We start from the raw sequence: 23,421 nt of genomic DNA, 5'->3' as shown, positions 1-23,421 counted from the left end.
TGTTTGCTGCTGTCATCATGACGCCAGTGCCCTTGTAATTCCTTTCTCTCCTCTGAGCCATGACTGAATGGTGTTTCTCCTTTTCCCCTTCATAGACCCTGGACTTGGCATGCAGAAGTCTCAGGACTTGGTTCCTGTCATGGCTGTTCCAAATGGAACTCTGGTACACCCAGTGTATTTCCTGCTGGTGGGCATCCCTGGCCTGGGGCCTAACATACACTTTTGGCTGGCTTTTCCACTGTGTTTTATGTATGCCTTGGCCACTCTGGGCAACCTGGCCATTGTCCTCATCATCTGTGTGGAAAGGTGCCTGCATGAGCCCATGTACCTCTTCCTGGCCATGTTTTCCACCATTGACCTCGTCCTGTCTTCTGTCACCATGCCTAAGATGGCCAGCCTCTTCCTGACAGGCATCCAGGAGATAGGATTCAATGTTTGGCCCAGATGTTCCTTATCCATGCTCTGTTGGCCATGGAGTCAGCTGTCCTGCTGGCCATGGCTTTTGACCGCTTTGTGGCCATCTGCCATCCACTGTGGCATGCTTCTGTGCTCACAGGGCCTACTGTGGCCAAGACTGGACTAGCTGCCCTGACCAAGGGATTTGTTTTCTTCTTCCCTCTGCCCTTCATCCTGAAGCGGTTGTCATACTGCCAAACACATACTGTCACACACTCCTTCTGTTTGCACCAAGATATTATGAAGTTGTCCTGTACTGACACCGTGGTCAGTGTAGTATACAGACTCTTCATTATCCTCTCAGTGATGGGTGTGGACTCCCTCTTCATTGGCCTCTCCTACATTCTCATCCTGAAGACTGTGTTGGAGTTGTCTTCTCGGGGGGCAGCACTCAAGGCTTTCAACACCCGCGTCTCCCATATCTGTGCTGTCCTGGTCTTCTATGTGCCCCTCATTGGGCTCTCAGTGGTGCACAGGCTGGGGGGCCCTACCTCCCTGCTCCATGTGATTATGGCTAATATCTACCTACTATTACCACCGGTAGTCAACCCTGTTGTCTATGGAGCCAAGACCAAGGAGATCCATTCATGGATCCTCCATATGTTCTCACAGGGTGGTAGGTGAGCAGAATAACCTCCCGAATGCCTTCAATCCCTGCCAAAGCTGAGAGGATTAGGATCTTGTTGTCTTGGTGATTGGAGCATCCAACCCACTGGGCTATTTCCAGATATCTGGAATGTGTCAGTACAGAAGTGTGGTTCTAAGAACATTTTGGCCAGGCCAAAGGAGCAGCCCCAAGTGAAGGTTTCTCATCAGAAGGCTCCTACATTGGCAGGAATGGGTCAGTACTAAGCCATTGGCTGGGGGTAGCCTGGACAAGTGTGGCCTTCCTGCTTCCGACTCCCTGCCCACCTCCACCAAGAGGTGGAGCCAGAGAGGCCACAGCTGGTCCTGTCAGTGAGCTGTGCTCCCAGCAGCACACACTTTTGATATTGTATTTAAAAACTCATCACCCCAATCCATACACATACACATACACAAAAATCCATGTTCTTTTTCATCCCCTAGAAACATAGTTTTGGGTTTTACATTTAGCTCTGTGATCTATTTTGTGTTAATTTTTGTATATAGTGTAAGGTATGGATCAAAGTTAATTTATTTCCAAATGGATATCTGGTTATTTTAATGCTACTGGACCATCCATGGTCAGCTATATTGTTTTTGTATCCTTGTAGAAGATCAGTTATCTATATATGTATGGGTCCCATTCTAGACTCTTTGTTCAATTCACTGACCTATTTTTCTATTTTTTATGTTAATACCACATTGTTTTGACTACTGTAGCTTTGTAAGATATCTTGCAATCAGTATTGTTAATCCTTTCACTTTGTTCTTCATTTTCAAAGGTGGTCTGACTGTGAATTTTAGCAGCAGTTTTAAAATTTATATAAAATAGTCTTTTGGAATTTTTATTTGAATTGTACTGAATTGATATAGGTCAGTTTAGAGAGAATTGACATTGTTGAGTTTTCTAATTCACGAACACAGTATAGCTCTTCATTTTTAGGGTCTCCCTCAATTTCTTTCAGAAATGTTTTGTAGTTTCATTGTACAGGTTTTTCATGTCTCTCATCAGACTTATCTGTATTTCATATTTTGATGCTATTATAAATGGTATTTAGTTAACATTTATGATTATCCATTTTGCTAGTGTACAGAACTATAATTAATTTCTTTACATTAGTCCTGAGTCTTGAACTTTGCTAAACTCAATCATTATTTCTACAAGTTTTTTGTATATTGCATTAGATTTTCTACATAGGTGATCATGTTGTTTGTGAACAAAGACAGTTTTACTTCTTTCTTTCAAATTTGGATACATTTAGTTGATTAGTTTGTTTTATTGCATTGGCAAGACATGCCAGGATATTGTGAATTGAAGTGATAAGTGTCCCGTGATCTTAGGGGGAAAACATCTGTTTTACTATTAAGTATGTTCTATTAATTCTTAAGAGAGATATTGAAATATATAATTTTATATTTGTCTATTGCTTCATGTAGTTATGTCACTTTATCCTTCAAGTATTTTGAAATTTTCTTAACAGGTGTTTAAATATTTAGCATTTTTAATTTTCTCATAATGAATTATCATAATGAAGTGACCTTCTTTATTTGTGGTAATATTCTTTACTCTGAAATCTACATTGCCTGATATTAATAAAGCCATTTTAGCTTTCTTATAATTAATGTAATCATGATATATATTTTTTTCCATTCCTTACTTTTCATCTATTTGTGTCTTTTGGTTTGGAGTGCCTTTTTTTATAGACAGGATATTGTCACATCTTTCATTTTTATCTGATTTGATGATATCTGTATTTTAATTGGGGTATCCCATTTGTTTTCTATTTGTACCTTCTGTTTTTCCCCCCTTTTGCCTTTTTTTCTTTCTTTTGGTTAACTGAATACTTTTAATGGTTCCATGTTATCTCCTGTATGGTTTGTTAGCTATCACTGTTTCATTATTTTTTTTTAAATTTTATTTATTTATTTGACAGAGATGCAGCGAGAGAGGGAACGCAAACGGGGAGTGGGAGAGGGAGAAGCAGTGCCTTCCCACGGAGCAGGGTGCCCAATGTGGGGCAGGGGCTTAAGGACTGAGCCACCCAGGCACCCCACTGTTTTGTTATTTTAATGGCTGCTTAAGGTTTATAATATATATTAACTTATCACAGCCTACCTTCATTTAAACATTTAATGTGTAGAAGAATTTTATAATACTGTATTTCCATTCCTCTCCTCCCAATCTTTGTGCTGTTGTTGTATATATTGCTTTTATATATTTTGTAAACCCCACACTAAATTATTGTTATTTTCATTTAAACAATTATCTTTAAAGAGGTTTGAATAATAAAAAAACAACTTTATGTATTTACCCATGTAGTTACAGTTTTTACTGTCCTGCATTTCTTTGTGTAGATGTACATTATTTCTACCTGGTGTTATTTTTCTCTGCTTGAAGAGTTTCTTTATCATACCTTGTGATGTAGTTTGCTGATAATGAATTATTTCAGCCTTTGTGTACCTAAAACATCTTTATCTTGAGCTTCTTGCATCTATGAGTTTATAGGTTTATAGTGTGTGTCAAATTTGGAAAACTTTTGGCCCCTATTTTTTGTCCCCCCCCCTCCATTGAGGACTCCAATCACATGTAATTAGGCCACTTGAAGTTCTCCCACTGCTCATTGAGTCTGTGGGTTTTTCATTTTATTTTATTTTATTTTATTTTATTTTATTTTATTTTATTTTATTTGACAGAGAGAGAGGGTACAAGCAGGGGGAGTGGCAGGCAGGGGCAGAGGGAGAGGGAGAAGCAGACTCCCCACTGAGCAGGGAGCTGGACATAGCGCTAGATCCCAGGATATTGACCAGAGCAGAAGGCAGACACAACCTACTGGACCACTCAGGCACTCCTGATTTCAATTTTAAAAAATATCTTTCATGTCTCTACTTAACTTTTTAAGCTATTTAATGCAGTTATAGTTATCATCTTAATATCTTTATCTTGTAGTTCAGTTCAGGTCAGTTTTAATTATTCTCTTCATTAGGGGTCATTTTTCTTCTTTGCGTGTCTGGCAATTTGATCATTTGTGAGACTGTGAAGATTTTACTTTGGTTCTGCGTATTTTCGTATCCCTATAGATGTTCTTCTGCTTTGTTCAGGGAATCAGTCAAGTTACTTGTACATAGTTAGGTCATTTGGGTCTTGCTTTTAAGATTTGTTAGGTGGGACTAGAGCAGTGCTCAGTCTGAGGTTCATTATTCCCCACTACGGAGGCAAGATCCTTCTGCATTCTTTACTTAGCACCCTGTGAATCTTGAAGTTTTCCAGTCTGGCTGGTGGAAACAATCACTGTTCTTGGCCCTGTGTGAGCACTGGATAGTGTCTTTCAGGTGGGTCTTTCCCCAGCTTTAGGTAGCTCGCTCACATGCATGTGTTGATCAGGACCTCAGCTGAAGGAGGACCCTCTACGTCTCTGGAGTTCTCTCTCTGTATAGATCTCTCATCTTTGATACTCTCTCTTCAAATCTAGCTGGCTTGATCTTCCTGAACTCTTCATCTCCATGTCCTTAACTTAGGGTGTCCTCTGGACTCTGCCTGGGTTCTCCTTCCCTGCATTGCAACATGGAAACTTTCTTAGGGCAGGAAGCTGGGGAATCCACAGGGTTTCACCTTATTTGTTTTGCATATCTCAGGGCTCACTGGACTTCATTGCCTGATGCCCACTGTCTTGCAAACTATTGTTTATGTATATTGTCCATTTCTTGGTTCCTTCAGGGGGATGTTACTTCTTGCTACTCCATTTTGGCCAGAGGTAGAAGTCCCTGGGAGATACATATATATATTTGAAGTCTTCACACAGCCTAAGTTTGGGAGGTTTAGGGAAACAGCAGAGATGGCTTGAGGGTGATGGCAGCGAGTGTCAGGCTGCAGGGTCTGCAGGTACCTGGAGCTCTTGTTGTCACTAGTTTTGATATGGTTTGAGATGGAATGGCCTGATTTGACGTGGTCTGTTTTTGCATAGTTTGAGTTAGCGTGCTCTGGGTTGTAAATTTAAAACTTAGAGTTGTAAAACTGGTAAGTAGACAACAAAGAGAAGCCAACTAAAATTCACTTTGCTTTATTTATAGACTTTAAAAAAAGTATTTAAATATGTAAGGTATTTAGTTTTGCATTAAAATTGTTCTCTAGCTCTCTAAAATATTCTTTCACAATTTTTGCCCTTAAGAGAGAAACCAGATGGCATTGGTCTTATATGGTTGGTGTTGGAGGTAGGGGAGGGTTAAGGAAACCACATCTTCCTTCCTCAGCCAAAAGTTCAGAAACCCAAGGCCAGGCAGTGGAAGATAGCATGGTCCCCAGGGATCCATGTTATGAGTTAGCTAGACACAGGGCCCAGAGCCTGGGAGACAAAGAAAATGTAGCCCTAGAGCTTTGGGGAAAGGCGGATGGGTCCACTTGGATCCAGACTCAGCAAGGACCCAAGCAGAGGCCACCAACAGGAAGAAGGCAGAGGACAGAGAAAGCTTCAGGAAGAAGAGGGACTGGTACTTAATTATGGGGCCTCACTGAAAGCTTATTTTGTTTTTCCTCTGGTTGAGTTGAATGAGCCCGGGAAGAAACTTGGAGAAAAGCCCCTTACGAAGTCCATGGCCACACAAATGAGTTTCTTTTAGCCTTTCCTTACTCATCCCCCTGTCTAACTTTACATTGGGAACTGGCCAATATCCCTGCTGGCACAGGGCCCATCTGGGGAGGACTCTAGAGACCCTCCTACCCGCTGCCCCTCCTTCCCCATACCCGAGGTACACTTTCCCAGGACACAGAAGCCAAGAAGGACACCAGACCCACAGTTGGCTACTGAGGAGTACCTGCTGATAGACCCTCCGGGCAGCACCTCCGCACCCCCCAGGAGGGAGAAGCAGAAGGAGGGAGGAGGTAAGACAGAGAATAAATAACCCTGACTAGGGAGGCCCAAAGGAGGGGGTGGAGACAGAGAGTGCCGAACTTCAGCACAGTTTGCCAAACCTCTATGGGAAGAGGACTGGAGAAAAAGACACACATTTCTTCCAGGCCTTTGACGTGAGTGCAGGAGACAAGGGGTATGCACAGGTGTGTGGGTTTCTTATAGCTAGGAAATTCCCATTAGACTTGCCAAGTGAAGGAGAAACCAGGCTGTGGTGAACCAGAAGTACAGGGGTGGAGCCAAGGAGCAGGAAGGAGGCTCCTGACTCAAAGGACAGTGTTAGCAGTTTCTGTGTGGGGTGAAGGGAAGCATGGGCAGTGGTAGATGCTGCCTATGGGTAGTTTTCAAGCAATTTTTAGTGATCAGTTTCCTGGGGGTGCCCATCTAGGTCTTGGCAGGAGTTGGCCTAAATGAAGGTGAAGGGTCAGAAAGCAGACTGGGTTGGGGTTAGGTTAGAGTTAGATTGTGGTTTGTGTGTTAACAGGACAAGTCCCAGGTTGTTAGAGTGGTTGAAACTTAGTTTGTGATTGGGGGTTTAGGGCTCATTCTATAATCTGTATCGGGAGTCATTCTGTGGCTGATATTGGGACTTAGCAGCCCTCCTGGGGCTCTGGTCCTGACTCAGTCTGTGCCTCGGGTCAGGGTCCAGTCTTCATCTCATATAAAAAGTGCATTACCACCTACACTGTGACTTCCCCTGCTGTGCATTCTGTTCCCCAGCCCCACTGAACCACTTGCAGCTTTCCAAACAAGATGTGACTCTCTGGGTCTTCAAATTTGCCAGTGTGCACTTTTTTTTTTTTTTAAAGATTTATTTATTTATTTATTTATTTATTTATTTATTTGAGAGAGAGAGAGAGCAGAGTGAGAGAGAGCACGAGCTGGGCGTGGGGGCAGAGGGAAGGGGAGAAGCCCTGCTCAAGGGCTCCATCCCAGGACCCCAGGATCATGACCTGAGCTGAAGGCAGATGCTGCTTGACCATCTGAGCTACCCAGGTGCCCCGCCAGTGTGCACTTTTAACAAATCCAGTCTGTTGCTTTAGTTCCCCCAGGTGATTCAGAATTAAATGAAAGCCCTTTGCCATGTCCTGCAAGCCACTACATGATCTGGCCCCGTCCCTCCTTTCTGACCTCATCTTCTAAAACTCTCCTGTGTTCTCGATACCCTGGCTACCATTGACCTTCTTTCTGTTCTGTGAATCCCCAGAACAGAAGACCTTCTCCTTTTATTGTCTCCTCAGCTCTTTCCCTAGATCTCAGAATGGCTGACATGTTCTTATCATACAGCTCTCAGCTCATATGTCATGTCCTCAGAGAGTCTGTCACTGACCCCCTCTCAAATATGGGTGCCCTCCCTCCCTGTCCTTCTCTATCCTTTCACTCCATCTTATCTTAGATGCACTTATCTTTACCTGATATGTTCTTGCTTATTTATTTGTTTACTGTTTGTTATTTCCCTCCTAGTGCATGAGCTCCATGAAAGCAGTGATCTTTTCTGTTTCATCCACTGTTTTATCTCTAGTTTTGGCACATTGTAGGTACTCAGTATGTTATTACTGTCTAACTGAATGCTGCTGTCCCCATACTCTCCACCCTGCCTGGTTGACTGTGACTGGCCCCACAAGGCTTGGCTCAGAGGTCACCTCCTCAGGGAAGCCCTCTGGGCCTGACAATTTGGTAAGCTATTGTCTGCTTTGCTCCTGAGGCCTGTACTTACCAACATGTTGTGATAGCTGCATGATTTGTCTCAATTTCTCTCCACCCCTGGAGTTCTGACTTGTGCCTTGTTTACGCTGTGTCTCATTATCTCCAGTGCTTAGCATAGGTTCTGGTACATGACAGTCAATCAATGATTACTGGAAAAACATCAGTATATCAATCAAAGTCCAAGATCAGGCTTTTTCACTGCACCACATTTCCCTGTGTGCAGGTAACAGAGTAGCTCTGATGGGCACTGTTTACCAGGTCAAGCTTTGCAGGTCTGTGGGACTTTTATTGACTCTGGTCCTATGTGGGACATGGAGGGGCAGGAACCTGAATCCCTGGAGCTCTATTTGGGGGTGATTTTGGAGGGCCGGGCTGACTCAAATGAGTAGAGTGAGGCTCCCAGCCTGTAGTGAGGCTCTACTTTTTTTGAGTTGGAAAAATGAGAGAGTGCAATTTCTATTCTCATTTTGGCCATTCTAAAATGAGTGGCCAAGGCCCTGCAAAGGTTCATATGCTTTATCAAATCCAGGCAAAGAAGGGGGGACAGGGGATGTGGATGATTTGGGGTGGAAGTGATTCTGGGGCTACCACACTCATGGAGTATTAAGGAAAGTGCCCCCCTCTCATAAACTGAGTTATGAGATCCTACAGTTCTTGCCCACCCCTGAAGTCTACCTTCCCTCTCTGGGCCTGGGAGTAGGAGCCAGAGGCTCCCAGGTATTCTGGGCTCTCTCCAAGGACATTCTCTTCCAGATGTTCCCACAGAGGCTGGGAGGGACACCAGAGGTTCCTACCACACTGCCCTAGGCATGGAGCATTCTGTGCATTTAGCCCAGACAATGACAATGACTATGAATCTTCTTCCATTCCCTCCTTGTTCCCCTTCCCTGCTGCACATAAGTGGGTAGAGTTGGTCAGGTTGTTTTGAGTCCTGGAGAGGCCCTCTAGACTCATGGGTCCTCAAAGTTTGGATTTCTTGGAGATTAACATTAAAATAGTCCTTATAAAACATTGGTACATTCTGAAGGAGACTGGGAGAGGGCAGGGCAGTAGCCTGGCCTATTGGAAAGCATATGGATTTGGCACTGATAGCTCTAATTAACTTTCAACATCCTTATCAGTCAAGTGGGATTAATAATACTTGCCTGACAGGTTGATGAGAGGCTCTAATCATATAAGAAGAAAGTACTGGGTAGAGAATAAAGTTTTTTAATCTCCACTATGGGACCTACCCAAAGTCACAGCCAGAGGAGTTGGGGCTGAAAGGAGAGTGCCCAAGTCCTAGTCCAGGAGGGTCCTCTTCATTGCCCTCTTGAGTTTCCTTCCAAGGGTCTATCTGGGCCAGGTGTCCTACTTACCAGGCCATTCTACCCTGCCTCTTGGGAAGATTTTATTGCTTTCAGAAGGTGCAGCACAATTAAGGGCAGCCTAGAGTAGGAGAAAATGTATAGGCCTTGAGGTTAGACAGTCCAGGTTAAATTTCTGCTTTTCTAGTCAACTGTTCAACCCTGGGAACATTATTTAATCCCTTGGGACCCAGTTTTCTGAGCTGTAATATAGAGAAGGTACATAGAATTCCTATCATGCAGAATTGTTCTTAGGTTAGAGATCATCTTTTTACAGTGTCCAACGTTTTGTAGACACTCAGTGATTTCTGTTATCATAAAAAGCAATAACATCAGTGTTGGGAGTGACTTCATTATTATTCTCTTGGATCAGAATAAATAGAGCTTGTAGCCCCTGGTCTACCTCTCTGACTGACTTTCCATGGGTCTCTGAGAAAGAGGGATTTTGGAGAGCTCTTGGGAAGAGCGTGAGGCTGGGCTGGTCATAGGTCTGGAAGCCAGGAGGAAGGAATGGGGATTGAAGGCCTCAAAGTGTATTTCTGCTCTGTGTAGCTGGCAGCTTCTGCTTCCTCTATCCTCAAGAAAGGGCCAAGATGTCCTTCACAGCTTTCCAAGGCACATGGCTGGGACTTGGTGAGATAGTGTGACTTTTTCAGAGAAAATCCCAGGCCTATTCCCTGGGGCTAGGGTAGTGCAGGCTTTCAAAAAGAAAAAAGACTTTCTTTGTTTATTTTTCCTTGAGTATGTTTTATTTTCAAAATGGAGTGATTTAGTTCTGATTTCCCCCAGAGCTCCAAATGTTCTCTCTCTGAGTGCTGAGTGCGTGCAAATGGTTTTAATTATCAACAGTCCCGTTCAGGCTGGATGACATGGGTTTCCTCTGCCTGCCTCCTGGCAGGACTGTGGGAGATGGGGATGCTTCAAGGCTTGTGCCTTCTGGCTGGTCCCCCTACTATTCCTTCATTTTCCTTTTGCTGGAGTGTTCTGTGTCCCAGCCTGATATTTTCCACCAACAGTAGCTACCCACTTTATACTGCTGAGGTGTCTCCCTTCCTGGACAAGTAATTCCTCTTCTTGTCTGATATCTCCACATCAGTGCTTTGCCATTGTGAGAGATCGACTGCTAGTTATTGTGTGTGTGTGTGTGTGTGTGTCCATGAGTGTGTGCCTAAGGTGGAGTGGCAATTTAGGTGACAAATAGGGGAAAATGAAATTTTTTGGCAACTTTGTACATATTCAGGGACCTTGTTCCTCATTTTAATGGAAAAAATTTAAAAAGTGTGTTGTACACTGTGATACGGGTTTTACAACGCCTTTTGACAGGTCTTACCTTATAATTTTGCAGCAGCATTACAAGGTTGTTATTGTCCTCTGCATTTATTCTGAGCTGAGGCTTGAGTTTCCAGCCCCAGAAATCTGCTTACCAGATTTGGCTTACTTGGCCCTGAGAGGTAATAGGGTGGAATATGCCAATCCATGATTTTTCCCAGTTTTTCTTAAGGTGGCTCATTGTGATCCCATTCTACCATGTCTGTTCATGTGAAATTTTTGGATGGTGTAGATATCTGGCCCTCTGGAGTAGCGGAGCCTTCTTGCTGATGTCTGCAGAGGAGGGATCCTAGGTCACCCTGTCTCTTGGGCATAAACTGTTCTGCATGCCTACTTTGCATTTACGTAGAGCCAAGGCTTTGTACCTGCCTTGTTCTCCACATATTCTCTCATGCCTTCTGGCTCCCTGGGTAAGAAAGCCCTTTTCTGTTTGATCCTAAAGATTCTTGTTCTAAAATTAAGACTACCTTGCACTGACCTTCTAAACATTCTTTCATTCTTCTCCAGAGTCTCTATAGTTCATACAACTGTCAGTCCTTCTTGCCTCCTTGGCTGTGCTATCCTCATTAGATGTGTATTGAGGGATTCTTCTCACTTTCATTTTCAATAAATGTTAACTAAATACTAAATAATAAATATGGTAGGATTCCTGCCATTCAGGAATCCATAATTCATGGGAAAATAAATATAGCAATAATTATAGTTCAGGACTGTAAATGCTTGAAAAGAGACCTAAACAAAGTTCTTTGGGAGCACAGAACGAGAAACATTTAATTACACCCAGGGATAGAAGCTTAGCAAAACAGCATAGGAGAGAGACAGTAAACCAGGATGTGAAAGATGAGTAAGATTTTGCTCAGTGGGAAGTCAAGGAGGGGGATCTGGGAAGATCTTGATGAAGGGATAAGAAGTAAAAAAGACAAAAAGACATAGAAGCATGGGAATCAGTGCCACCTTCATGAAATGGCATGCATTCTAATGTGGCTGGAGCACAGGGGTCATGGTCAGCAGTGGTGAGAGAGAAACCTAGGGCTGGATGCTGGAAGACAGACTTTTTGCCACAACCTAACAGTTTGATCTTTTTTTCTAGAATTAATGTGGAACTTTGAGAGTTTTCTGTTTTTGTTTTTGTTTTTAAAGCAATAGATAGTGAGCTGATTTCATTTGCTTGGAAGATTGTTGGGATTGTACAGATAAAGAAAGATGCACTGGGGGCATGGGAGACAGAATCAGAGTCTCTGAGCTTGTGTGGCTGTTCAGCCCACCCCACAGAAGAAAGGACATATTAGAGGAAAACAGTTAATAACAACAGATGTAAATATTTGCACACTTACTATGTGTCAGGCATTGTGTTAAATGCTTTACACTCATCATCTCACTGAATCCTCATATTGAGCTCTGTTAGGCAGCAACTATTATCCTCATTTTAATGATGGAGAAACTGAGGCTCAGAAAGGTTAAATGATTTGCCTAGATGGCACAATGAAGTTATCCACTGGGATATGAATCCAGGATTGATTTCAAAGCTCATACAATACTGCCTCAGAAAGAGTTTGTTTTTTGGACTGCTTGAGAGAGAGGTGATTCCTTTCTTTAAGACTTTAGAATTATGAATCTGGATCACAAAAGACAATTTAAAGCTTGCTAAACAGATTTAGGAATCAGTAGTTTATGCATAACAAATGGATTTATTTAAAGGGACAAGATGACCAGGGTAGAGGGTATAGAACAAGAGGAGAACTAAGGATAAAATTCTGAGAGCATTATTATCTAAAAGTATGCTTAAGGGTCAAGGAGAGGAGGCTGAAGATCCAGAAAGGAGACCAAGAACTGGTGATCAGAGCGAGATTAGGAGCAGCAGGAGGAGGAGCGAGAAATTTTTAAGAAGGAGGGAACTCCTCACAGTGTCATAGGTTACAGAGAGGTCAGTACAGGAGATTTAAACACTGATGACTTTGGCTTCTTTGCCTGAAATTCTAGGTTAAATATGGCTCCTTATACCTTCTCCCTCCAGCAGTTTGAATTAAACTCTCACTCTCTGCTCTAAATCTTGTGCTCCCAATGTTTTGCTCTCTGCCTGGTCTGAGGGAACCCGTGTAATAGCTCAATGGTGGTACAAAGATTACTGACACATCCTGAGCCCAGTGAATGGTGGAAGTCCTTTCTGATGCTGGCCATGAGCTCTTCTTCACACTCAACTGCTTTCTGGCAACTTGTCTTAGTATTTCACTTGTTTTCAAGATTGACTTTAGAGGTGGGATTAATAATTAGAACTGGGCCTTGAGTTACAAATGGTGGTTAGGTTGAGTTTAGGATAGAATCAGAGTTTGGATAGGCAATGAAGTTAGAGTTTGGGTCAGAGAATAGGACATCAGGGTGGAGGGAAAAAAGCATGGTATTGGGATCCTGGAGGATCTGACAATGGCTTGTTTTTGTATTCCAGCCTCAACCTGCCTGGCACTGGTTGAGGCTCAGCATCTTCACTATGGTGGACCCCAACAGCAATGAATCCAGTGCCACATATTTTATTTTAATAGGCCTTCCAGGCTTGGAAGAAGCTCAGTTCTGGTTGGCCTTCCCATTGTGCTCCCTGTGCCTTATTGCTGTGCTAGGTAACCTGACAATCATCTACATTGTGCCGACTGAGCACAGCCTACATGAACCCATGTATATTTTTCTTTGCATGCTTTCTGGCCTTGACATCCTTATCTCCACTTCATCTGTGCCCAAAATGATGGCCATCTTCTGGTTCAATTCCACTATCATCCAATTTGATGCTTGTCTGCTACAGATGTTTGCCATCCACTCCTTATCTGGCATGGAGTCCACGGTACTGCTGGCCATGGCCTTTGACCGCTATGTGGCCATTTGCCACCCATTACGCCATGCCACTGTGCTAATGTTACCAAGATTGGCCTGGCTGCTGTGGTATGGGGTACTGCACTTATGGCACCCCTGCCTATCTTCATCAAATGGCTGCCTTTCTGCCACTCCAACATTCTTTCCCATTCCTACTACCTACACCAAGATATCATGAAGCTGGCTTGTGCTGACATCCATGTCAATATCATCTATGGCCTCATTGTCATCATTTCTGCCATTGGCCTGGACTCACTTCTCATCTCCTTGTCATATCTGCTTATCCTCAAGACTGTGTTGGGCTTGACACGTGAAGCCCAAGCAAAGACATTTGGTACTTGTGTCTCTCATGTATGTGCTGTTTTCATATTTTATGTACCTTTCATTGGATTATCTATGGTGCACCGTTTTGGCAAGCGGCATGACTCCCTCTTACCCATCATCATGGCCAACATCTACCTGCTTGTTCCTCCTGTGCTCAACCCTATTGTTTACGGAGTCAAGACAAAGGAGATCCGGCAGCGAATACTTTGTCTTTTCCATGTGACTACCCATACTTCAGATCCCTAGATGTCAGTGAAAACTTCCCTTTTACTCAAAGTTTTTCAATTCAGATTTTAATGTCAACATTTTGGAAGACAGTATTAGCGAAAAAAAATCTTCACTAGTAGAAACACAACTGATTCTTTAAACATGAAACTGGTTGGAGAATCTCTATAGGATAGGGGTAGACCCATATACTACTGATTTCCATTTTAAAATATTTTCCCTTTATAATTCTCTCTGTATAATTATTAGAACCATGAAGTTGTTGTGGCTGGAGGGTTATTCCTTCCCATTTAACCATGTAGTCCAAATCTCTAATTGCTTGCACTGATAGTCCATAGCATTCTGAGATGAGAGTGGCACATCTAAGGGATCTTGATGAAAGGGTTAAGCATGGCAAAGTAAAATAAACACAAGAGTGCAGTACAATCAGATAATCTGGCTTAAAACTGTGATTTCCTCTTCAGAATCCCCAACTGTTTTGGATCCCAGGAAAAGAGATATACCTGGATTTCCTTCTTCAAAATAATCTCCACAGAGAATAAATCATTTCTGTTCTTCTGGGCACCAGCCCTTAAGAGGAGGATTAGAAGTAGAACCTTGAAAAGACTATAGTTACCTACATGAATGAGAGAGAACATAATCTGTTTTGAGAGTTTTCACAGCTCATGGACACTTTTCCTTAATTTTCTTATCAACCTTTTGATCTGGGCAGGAATATGATTAGTATCACTATTATTCCAATGGGGAAATTGATGTTAATGGGGATCAGTGAATTATATGAGGTCACAAAAAATTGTCTTTTGATGCCAATCCCATATTGTGGGGAGGATCTGCTAGAGAAACCCGTGAGTTAGTTATACATTTCCAGAGTCTTGCATTTTTTAGGGGAGGTATTTAATTTCCTCCTCACTCACTTAGTATTGCATATAGGAATTTCCTGTTAATGTTGCTGATGGCTTTAATCCCAATAGTTCTGGGTTCATTTGCCACCATACTTGGGTAGTAGCAGCAGAAGTGTGTTTGGTTCATTCCCAAAAAGTGGCTAGTTTGGAAAATATTGTGGTTAGCAGTGGAGGCACTCACTGGATACCTGGAGAGACACTTTATGGAGAAATGCAGCTGAGAACACTTAGAAGCTCATGTCAGAAATGGCGGGTCTCTCACAGACCAGGAATCAAGAGCTGAGCAAGGCCAGTGGCCCATGTGGCTAGCCAGAAAGCAAGGTTAAAGCAAGCATGGCTTCAAAGAAACTGAGTAGCTCATATAGGTGGACACCACATATCCCCTAGGCTCTGAATGGCCCTGCAGGGGAAGCCCATAGCATTAGTGCTTGTAAAATAAGACCGTGGGAGAGGCCAATAAAGACTACACCCCTCCTAGCTGTACTTAGCATGAATATGGTCCCAGAGGTCTACCTAAGAGCCTCACAAGGTAGACACAACACTTCTAGAGGAGGAAGAAGAATGGGAAGGAGAGGGTGTGGGCTCTACGGGAGTGCAGTGGGAATAGACAGGGCAGAAATGAGACCACCACCCATGGGGGGGGCAATTAGACTCAAAGAGAGGTACGTGAGTGTGAGAAGCAGATAGTGTAGTAGAAAGCATGGCACAGTGCCAGCCAGAATTTTCTGGCTATAGCTAGCAGACTGCTTGGTAGAGACGCTATGGAGAGAGCACATCAGATTTCTTGGATTGGAATCCAGAGGATGAGAATTGTGAGCAGTGTGGAATCTGATATGTTCAGGTGAGTGGTGGCCAACAGAACTAGGAACATAAACTAGAGTCAGTGCAGGCTTTGGTCATTTTGGATGGAGGAACAGCCTCTTACCCAGTAGTACCCTGACATAGGGATTGAGAGAAAGAGAGAATGAGAGAGAGAGAAAGAGGAGACAGATGTTGGTTCTTAGTGGGAAAGCAGTATATGATCACTGTAAACAACCTTATAAAATATAAAATATAAAAGAAAAATATAATAAATTCCAGTAAACTTGTCACATTAAAAGACAAACTTTTTTTTTTTTTATTATGTTAGTCCCATACAGTACATAGTTGTTAACATTTTGGTGTTAATTTGTCCAGATTTTTTTTTTAAGTAGGCTCCATGCCCAGTGTGGAGCCCAATGGGGGACCTGAACCCACAACCCCGAGATCAAGACCTGAGCTGAAATCAAGAGTTGGACGCTTAACCAACTGAGCCACTGAGGAGCCCCTCTCCAGATTTTTTTATAAGTGTTTGTATGCATGCTTTTGTATGGGCATATGATGAATGTGTGTATCTGTTTTATATTTGAAAAAATATATTTGAAAATATATCCATTAGAGACATGGATAATAAACAGATGAATCAGACCCATTTTAAAATTTTTTCTAAAGATGCAGCGATTATCCTAGATTTTAGAAGGGATTCCAAGTCTGTGGTAGTTAATATGCTCAGGATAAGTTTCATGGATTTGATCTTAAGTGACTTAACCATTTTATGAGTATAAACACACACACACCACCACCACCACCACCACCCCTACAACCACCTTCCTTATGTAATTTTTTAATAAATACTAAATGCCAGATATAGAGACAAACTATAGCAGGACTCTGACTTCTAGATCAGATTTCTGGTCACTTATTTCATGAATACTGTCTGGGTCACCTGGAAGGGCCTGAAGTTAAGGACTAGAAGGAGAGGAATGAGAGGCTGCCTCTTTTAGGAGATTTGGCTGGAAGTTAGGGTATGTTCTGGACAAAGACCTTCATCATGTGCCTTTCACATGGGTATCCTTTTACCTTCCCCATTTCCTTTGTTTGGACATTGCTGTCTCTGTCCCTACCATCTAAACCACTTGGATCTTTGTTGGGTCCTGGAGTAGTCTGAATAATATTAAATCTCAGTCTATAAGTTACTCATTTTTTATGTTTATTTAGAAATGTTTCATAAACATGCCTTGTGTTCTCTATTCTGACTACTAGTGCTCTAGTCCAGCTACTCACCTCCTGCTTGGAGGATTGCTATACCTCCACATTTGTCTCCTTGCCTTGAACATCTTTTGCACTAGTCCTAAATCCCATGTAGTTTGCAGAAGTTTTTTCAAACACAATTCCGATTATCTTGCTCCCCTACTTAAAATCTGCTGAGGGTCTTTTATTGCCTGCCATATAGCATTACTTCTTAGAATGACAATAGGCCATTCTTTTTCACTTTTATACCTGTTCCCATCTTATTTTTTCAGTGTACTATCTCTAATTTTTCCACATAGTGTGTTTTTCAGCTACTTTATAGTACTTGCTCTCAATGGTTTCATGCACTTTTAAATCCGTTTCACTCTGTTTCCTTTGAATTGACTTTTGCCATTTTTTTCTTTTTAGTAACACCTTATAAAATGAAGCTCTTTATCATTTGTCAGGCCAAAAGAAACATTTTCTTTTCAGTGTCCCCAGACCTTTTGGCTCATACTTTAAAACAGGACCATTTATAGTTCAGAAAAGTTTGGGTGAGACTTCTGAGTCATATATGTTCAAGTTAAAAAATATCCTGTATTACTCCTTTAATTAAGTTGATAAGACTCCCTTGGGTACGATGGACATACATGTGTAGGGTTAACCCTTCCACTGTCTTGCCTTTAAGATAGACAGACCTGAATTTGGGAAAAGACCATATTAAACCATTGGTTTACGATTTCAGAGTTGATGTATATTGTATATCTCTTAAGGTACAGTAGTCCCCCCTTATCCACAGGGGATACATTCCAAGACCCTCATTGGATGCCTGAAACTGCAGATAATATCAAACCCTATATATACTCTACTGTATTTTTCCTATATATACATACCTATGATATAGTTTGAGTTATAAGTTAGGTACAGTATGAGGTTAGCAACATAACTAATAATAATACAGAACAATTACAATATACCATAATAAAAGTTATGTGAATGTGGTGTCTCTTTCTCAAAATATCTTATTGTACTGTACTCACCTTCCTTCTTGTGATGATGTGAGATCATAAAATCCCTACAGGATAGGATGAAGTGAGGTGACTGATGTATGCATTGCAATGTAGCATTAGGCAACTATTGACTTTCTGATGACATGTCAGAAGGAGGTTCATCTGCTTCCCGATGCAGCTGACTGTGGGTAACTGAAGCCATGGAAAGTGAAACTGTGGGTAAGGGGGGGTTACTGTATTCTCAGAACAACTTCTTATCCATTCCCCTCACATCTCAAAGCTTTCTTTATGTTAAACTTGATCCAAAGGGAATGAAGCTGATGCAGAATCAGATTATAGTTTGCCTTTTCTACTCCTAAGGAAGCTTAACAGGGATACAGGGCTTTTAATCCTAAGAAAGTTGAAGAATGGGGGGATGGAGAATCTGGATATCTGAAATGGAGACTTAGAAGAGGATTCAATTGTTGGTGTTTGACTTCAGCATGAAAACTGCCAGGCAACACTTCATCATGGAAACTGGTAGTTAAAGGAGTCTCTTGGAAAAATGGACATTCCTGAGAGAGGTTACAGGAAGAGTCAGTGCTGAGGCAGGTGGCACCATATCATCACCATGTCATGAGCCAGCATCACCTAATTAACACATTTATGTATTCTCTTATTCAACGTAAAGTAAGAACTATTTGGGGGCACTAAACAAATAGAGAAGAATAAGACAGAGAACCTCACCTTAGGGAGCTTTCATTTACTACATATTCTCTCAGCAATAACCATGTGAGCTTGCTCCTTGACCCCAAAGTATCCTTTCTTTATAACGTCTGTCACTTAGAACAGAGTTGGGGTGGATGAGAGAAAGTCCACTTTAGACCAGAAGTCCCAGGGTAGTTTACATAGGAAGTAGAGCTGCTCTTTTTCCAGGGTCTTCTTCCCAGACATGTCCAGAGCCCTGACTTACTTCTAAACCCATTTCCTCCTCCTCCTTCTCTTATTCTTCCTTTTCATCTTTTTCACCACCATGATTGACAGGAAATCTGTTCCCTACCTTCATTTTTAAGCTGTTCTCATGAGTTATTGTTCTGTATTAAAATATAGACATATAGGGCGCCTAGGTGGCTCAGTTGGTTAAGCGACTGCCTTCGGCTCAGGTCATGATCCTGGAGTCCCTGGATCGAGTCCCGCATCGGGCTCCCTGCTTCTGCCTCTGACCCTCCCCCCTCTCATGTGCTCTCTCTCTCTCATTCTCTCTGTCTCAAATAAATAAATAAAATCTTGAAAAAAAAAATCTTTAAAAAAAAAAGAAAAAAAAAATAGACATATAAATGTAGGGAGAAGCCACACTTTCAAAGGTAGGGAGTGTGGAATTTTGAAGGTAAAAATTGCTTCTAGTGAAAATCACCCAGAAAAAGAATCTTTAGAAAAGGGGGTGATGGGAAGGAAGATTCCAAGGAGTGAAAGATGTATCACCCTTTCTTGATCCAGACTTAAGATGTTTTAGGTCTTCCAAGAAATTTTCCATCTCATCTAAGTTGTGAAATTTATTGGCATAGTATTTTCTTATAATCCTTTTAATATCTGCGAGGTCACCACTCTCATTCCTGGTATTGATAATTTGTGTCTTTTCTGTTCAGTTTGCCAGGAGGCTTACCAATCTTAATGGTTTTCTTAATGAAATAGATTTTGGTTTCATTGATTTTCATTATTGTTTTCCTTTTTCTGTTTTGTTGATTTTCTCTCTTATTATTTTCTTTCTTCTGCTTATATTGGTTTTAATTTTCTCTTCTTTTTCTAGGTTCTTAAGGTGGAAGCTGAGGTTACTGGGGTCTTTTTTCTTATACAGGTCCTGTAGTGCTATACATTTCCTTCTAACTACTTGCATCTCACAAATTCGATATGTTTCATTTTCATTCAGTTCAAAATAATTAGTGATTCCCCTTTTCATTTCTGCTTTGACCTGTAGTTATTGTAGATTCTGATTCAGGAGGCCTGGCATAGAGGCTTAGCAAGCTATAAATTTAAAAAGCCTCCATAAATAATTCTGATAGTTAGCAAGGTTTGGGAGCCATTTGGATGTCTTCAAGGGATTCAGGCTCAGAGTGTCCATAATCAAGCTCATGACATTCTTTACCCAACTAAATTTCTCTATTCATGTTTCATATTTCAGTTAATGATACCACCATTTACCCTGAAGTGTCCCAAACTAGCAGTCATCCTTGGCCTTTCCTTAGCCTTCATATTTGATCCAAAATCAAATTATGTAATTTCTACTTACATAAGTTTAAACCCATCTCTTTCTCTTTATTTCCACATACCTCGTCCAAGTTTCCACAAAATCTCAACTATTTCAGTGGCCTTCTAACTGATAAATTTGCATGCCTGTTAGCTTTAATTTAATCTGTTCTCTACAACACAATATAAAATGCTGTTTTAAAAATAAATGTGATTGTGTCAAAACAACCCTCATCCATGATTAACACATTAATTATTTTCCATATTTCTCATTGGTTCTCATTTATGTTTTCATACTTGTCTTGAACCATAGGTTCTTTGCTCTTTGACTTCCAGTCACACCACTTTTCATTCCATTCCTTTACTGTACCATGCTTCCCCTTCTACAAGCTCTTTGGAGACAAGGCTTTCTTTGCCTAATATACCTTTCCCTAAACACTCTCCTTTTTCTTAGTTAATTTCTCTTCAAAATTTGGACATCCTCATAATTATCATTTTTTGAGAAAAGCCATTCCTAATCCTTTGAACAGGTCAGATACCCTGATTGTGTACTTTCATAGAAACATCCATTAATTAATCCATTTATTTAGTCACTGTGGTAGGCAGAATTCTAAACACCCCACGGAAATATCCTGTTCTAGTTCCCCAAACCTTTGAATATGTGAAATATCACTTATGGGGTTGTGTTATATGGCATAGATGACCTTAAGATAGGTGGGCTTGAGCCCATATGAGTCCTTAGAAGAAGAGACATTTCTGCAACTAGCTGGTGACAGAAGAAGTCAGACATATTCAAAGCATGAGAAGGATGTGATGCATTGTTGCTGGCTTGGTGATGAAAGGGGTCATGTGAGCAGCTTTAAGGAGCTGAGGAAGGCCAATAGACAACAGTTGCACAACCTCAAGGAACTGGCTTCTGCCAACAGCCCAAATGAATATGGAAACAGATTCTTCTCCAGGGCTTCAAGATAAGAACCCAAGTGGCTAACACCTTCATTTTGGTTTTATGAGACCCCCATTTAGAGAACTTCACAAAGCCCATCCATATCTCTGACCTGCAGAATGTTAAGTAATAAATGGATGTTGTTTTAAGATGCTAATTTTTTAAATACTTTTTTGCAGCAATGGAAAACTAATACAGTCATTGAATACATTTTTAGTGCTATTAACATTAAGTGCTATTAAAATGAGTGCAAACCTTGCCTTGAGAATACAATGCAGAACAAAGGTGGCTCAGACTCTTCTTTCATTGAACTTATAGTCTACTAGGGGAGGAGGAGCCTAAATGTCCTTAATGTCATTGCAAATTTGCATTTATTTGGGTACATATTTAGTCTAGTTCCAAAAACCTTTGAATATGGTAAAATGCCACTCCTATGATTGTGTTATGTTAGATGGCACAGTTGAGTTTAAGATAGGGAATTTATATCCAGATGAGCTTGAGATAATTACAAGAGCCTTTAAAAGAAGAGACATTTCTGTGGCTGGTGACAGAAGAAGTCAGATATTTAATTGATGTGTATTCCTTCCATAAAAAAATAAAATAAAACCAGCATATTGGACCTACCTGGGTGCCATAGAGCAAAAAAAAAAAAAAAAAAAAAACCCAAAAAACAAAAAACAAAAAACCCCACAACATTATATTGTGCATTTTCAGAGGTTGTTTCATTTGAATTAGAATTTTAGGTAGTTATTTACTTGTGTCAATTTGGAGATTTTGATTTTAAAGTTTTACTATCCTCTGGCTTCTGTTGTTGCTGATGAGAATTCTGATGTTAATAATTTTCTGTATTTTGTAGATGATGTATCTTTTCTTTCTGAAAATTCAATGAAATTCTATAATAAAATATAAAAAAAAAAATCAAGTTTGATTTTGGTACCTTTGTATTCTCATTACCTAGCAGAGTTCCTGGCACATAGGGGTCACTAAAGAAAAAAAAAAAACTTTTTGTTAAAACGTAAAAGGTAAAATGCTCCCAAGTTAGATAGCTGATTAGTATAGACACAGGTTTGACAGATTTTGAGTAAGGTTTGTTTCCTGACTCTAAATTTTGTGTTCTTAACCACTATAACACATGAGTCTACTTACCCAGTGCAGACACCATATACTAAGATCTTGTAATATTGAACCTCATACTTTTGGGAGAAATAGGGGGGTGGTTAAGAAGAAAGACACACATCCCCTTTCAGCTTCACTTTGTAAGGTACACTTGAGGAGTCAGTTCAGTGTCTCACTTGTGATTTTAGCTCAGGTCATGATCTCAGGTCCTGGGGTCAAGCCCCTCATTGGGCTACGTGCTCAGTGGGGAGTCTGCTTGGATTCTCTCCATCTCCCTGTCTCTCTGCCCCTCCTTCACTCATGTGTGTTCTCTCTCTAAAATAGGTAAATCTTAAAAAAAAAAAAAAGATAAATCTTGAAAAAAAAGAAGGTATACTCAAACAGAAATATATTAACAAATCTTAGTAATGTAATTTTTTTTTCCTACAAAAAGTCTTTATGGAGCCAAAGTATTTCACTGAGGTGTGAAGGGCATAAATTCTGGGAAAATGGCCTGGGAGATCCTGTATGGTGAAAAAGTAGGAAAGCCTCACTAGGTGAGGGACTTTAGTTCAATCAGTTGGTTTGCACTTCTCATATCTCCAGGTCAGCTATCCAAGCTCAACTGGAAACCTTTCCACAGACTTTGCAATTATTTTTATGTATTCTTTTCTCTGAATGACCAGAGTAAACATTTCCAAATTATCTCTTAATTAATTAATCTATTGCCCTTTTCCCCATTCAAATTCATATATACATTCAAAAGAATTATTAAGCAGCTATTATTCCACAGACACCACTAGAAACTGAGTATATTTTGGCACCCTTGCTTGGGGTTTACAGTCTAGTCGAGGGACAGACTATTGCATATGTACATATATTGCATAGGAGACAAGCACAGTCCAGTGAATAATGTAGAAAAGAAAATTGGACAGGATTTTCTGAGAAATTAACTTCTACTTGACTAATGAGAAGCGAAGGTAGAAATGATACATAGATAAGGGGATGGGGGGAGATGAGAACATTACAGGCAGAGTAAATGGTGTCTGAGAAGACCCTGAGACCAGATAAGAGCTTAAGCTGATAGTCTTTTTGGCTCCAGTCTTGCTTATATGTCAACACACTTCTAACCTGCAATTCATACTCCTCACTTATTTTATAGTAAAAAATATTTAATAAATGATTCATACATTTTTGGACAAACCAATCTACTCAGTATAGTATGTGTAGTTCTGTACAATTGTGTACAATTTGTACAACCTTTCTGGCTTCATCCTGTACCACTCCCTCTTCAAACTCTATGCCACAGTTACACTTGTATAGATATAACAAGTGGTAGAGGGGTAAAGAAGTTCAGGAATGCTTATCTTTCCATAAAACATTTACTTCTTCGAAACATGGAGTCTTTTTTTTTCATGTTGCTCTTTCTTCCTAGGTTTTTCTCTT

At 40.9% G+C, this 23,421-nt stretch overlaps 2 protein-coding genes across 2 annotated transcripts; both read left to right on the top strand.

Annotated features, from left to right (window-relative positions):
* Positions 1–109: 109 nt before the first annotated feature.
* On the top strand, positions 110–1,297 carry LOC118004309 (olfactory receptor 51D1). The gene is given in 2 exon segments (XM_034995622.1): positions 110–428; positions 431–1,297. Coding segments are annotated over 2 exon segments (969 nt in total). The 3' UTR covers positions 1,081–1,297.
* Positions 1,298–12,851: 11,554 nt separating this feature from the next.
* LOC118004311 (olfactory receptor 51E1-like) lies at positions 12,852–14,473 on the top strand. The gene is given in 2 exon segments (XM_034995624.1): positions 12,852–13,263; positions 13,266–14,473. Coding segments are annotated over 2 exon segments (942 nt in total). The 3' UTR covers positions 13,796–14,473.
* The last annotated feature ends 8,948 nt before the right edge of the window (positions 14,474–23,421 follow it).

This window comes from Mirounga leonina, unplaced genomic scaffold, assembly GCF_011800145.1.
Source record: "Mirounga leonina isolate KUSES-001 unplaced genomic scaffold, KU_Mleo_1.0 Mir_92, whole genome shotgun sequence".
In the NCBI taxonomy this organism is placed as follows: Eukaryota; Metazoa; Chordata; class Mammalia; order Carnivora; family Phocidae; genus Mirounga; species Mirounga leonina.
This window is presented reverse-complemented; position numbering and strand designations above follow the sequence as displayed.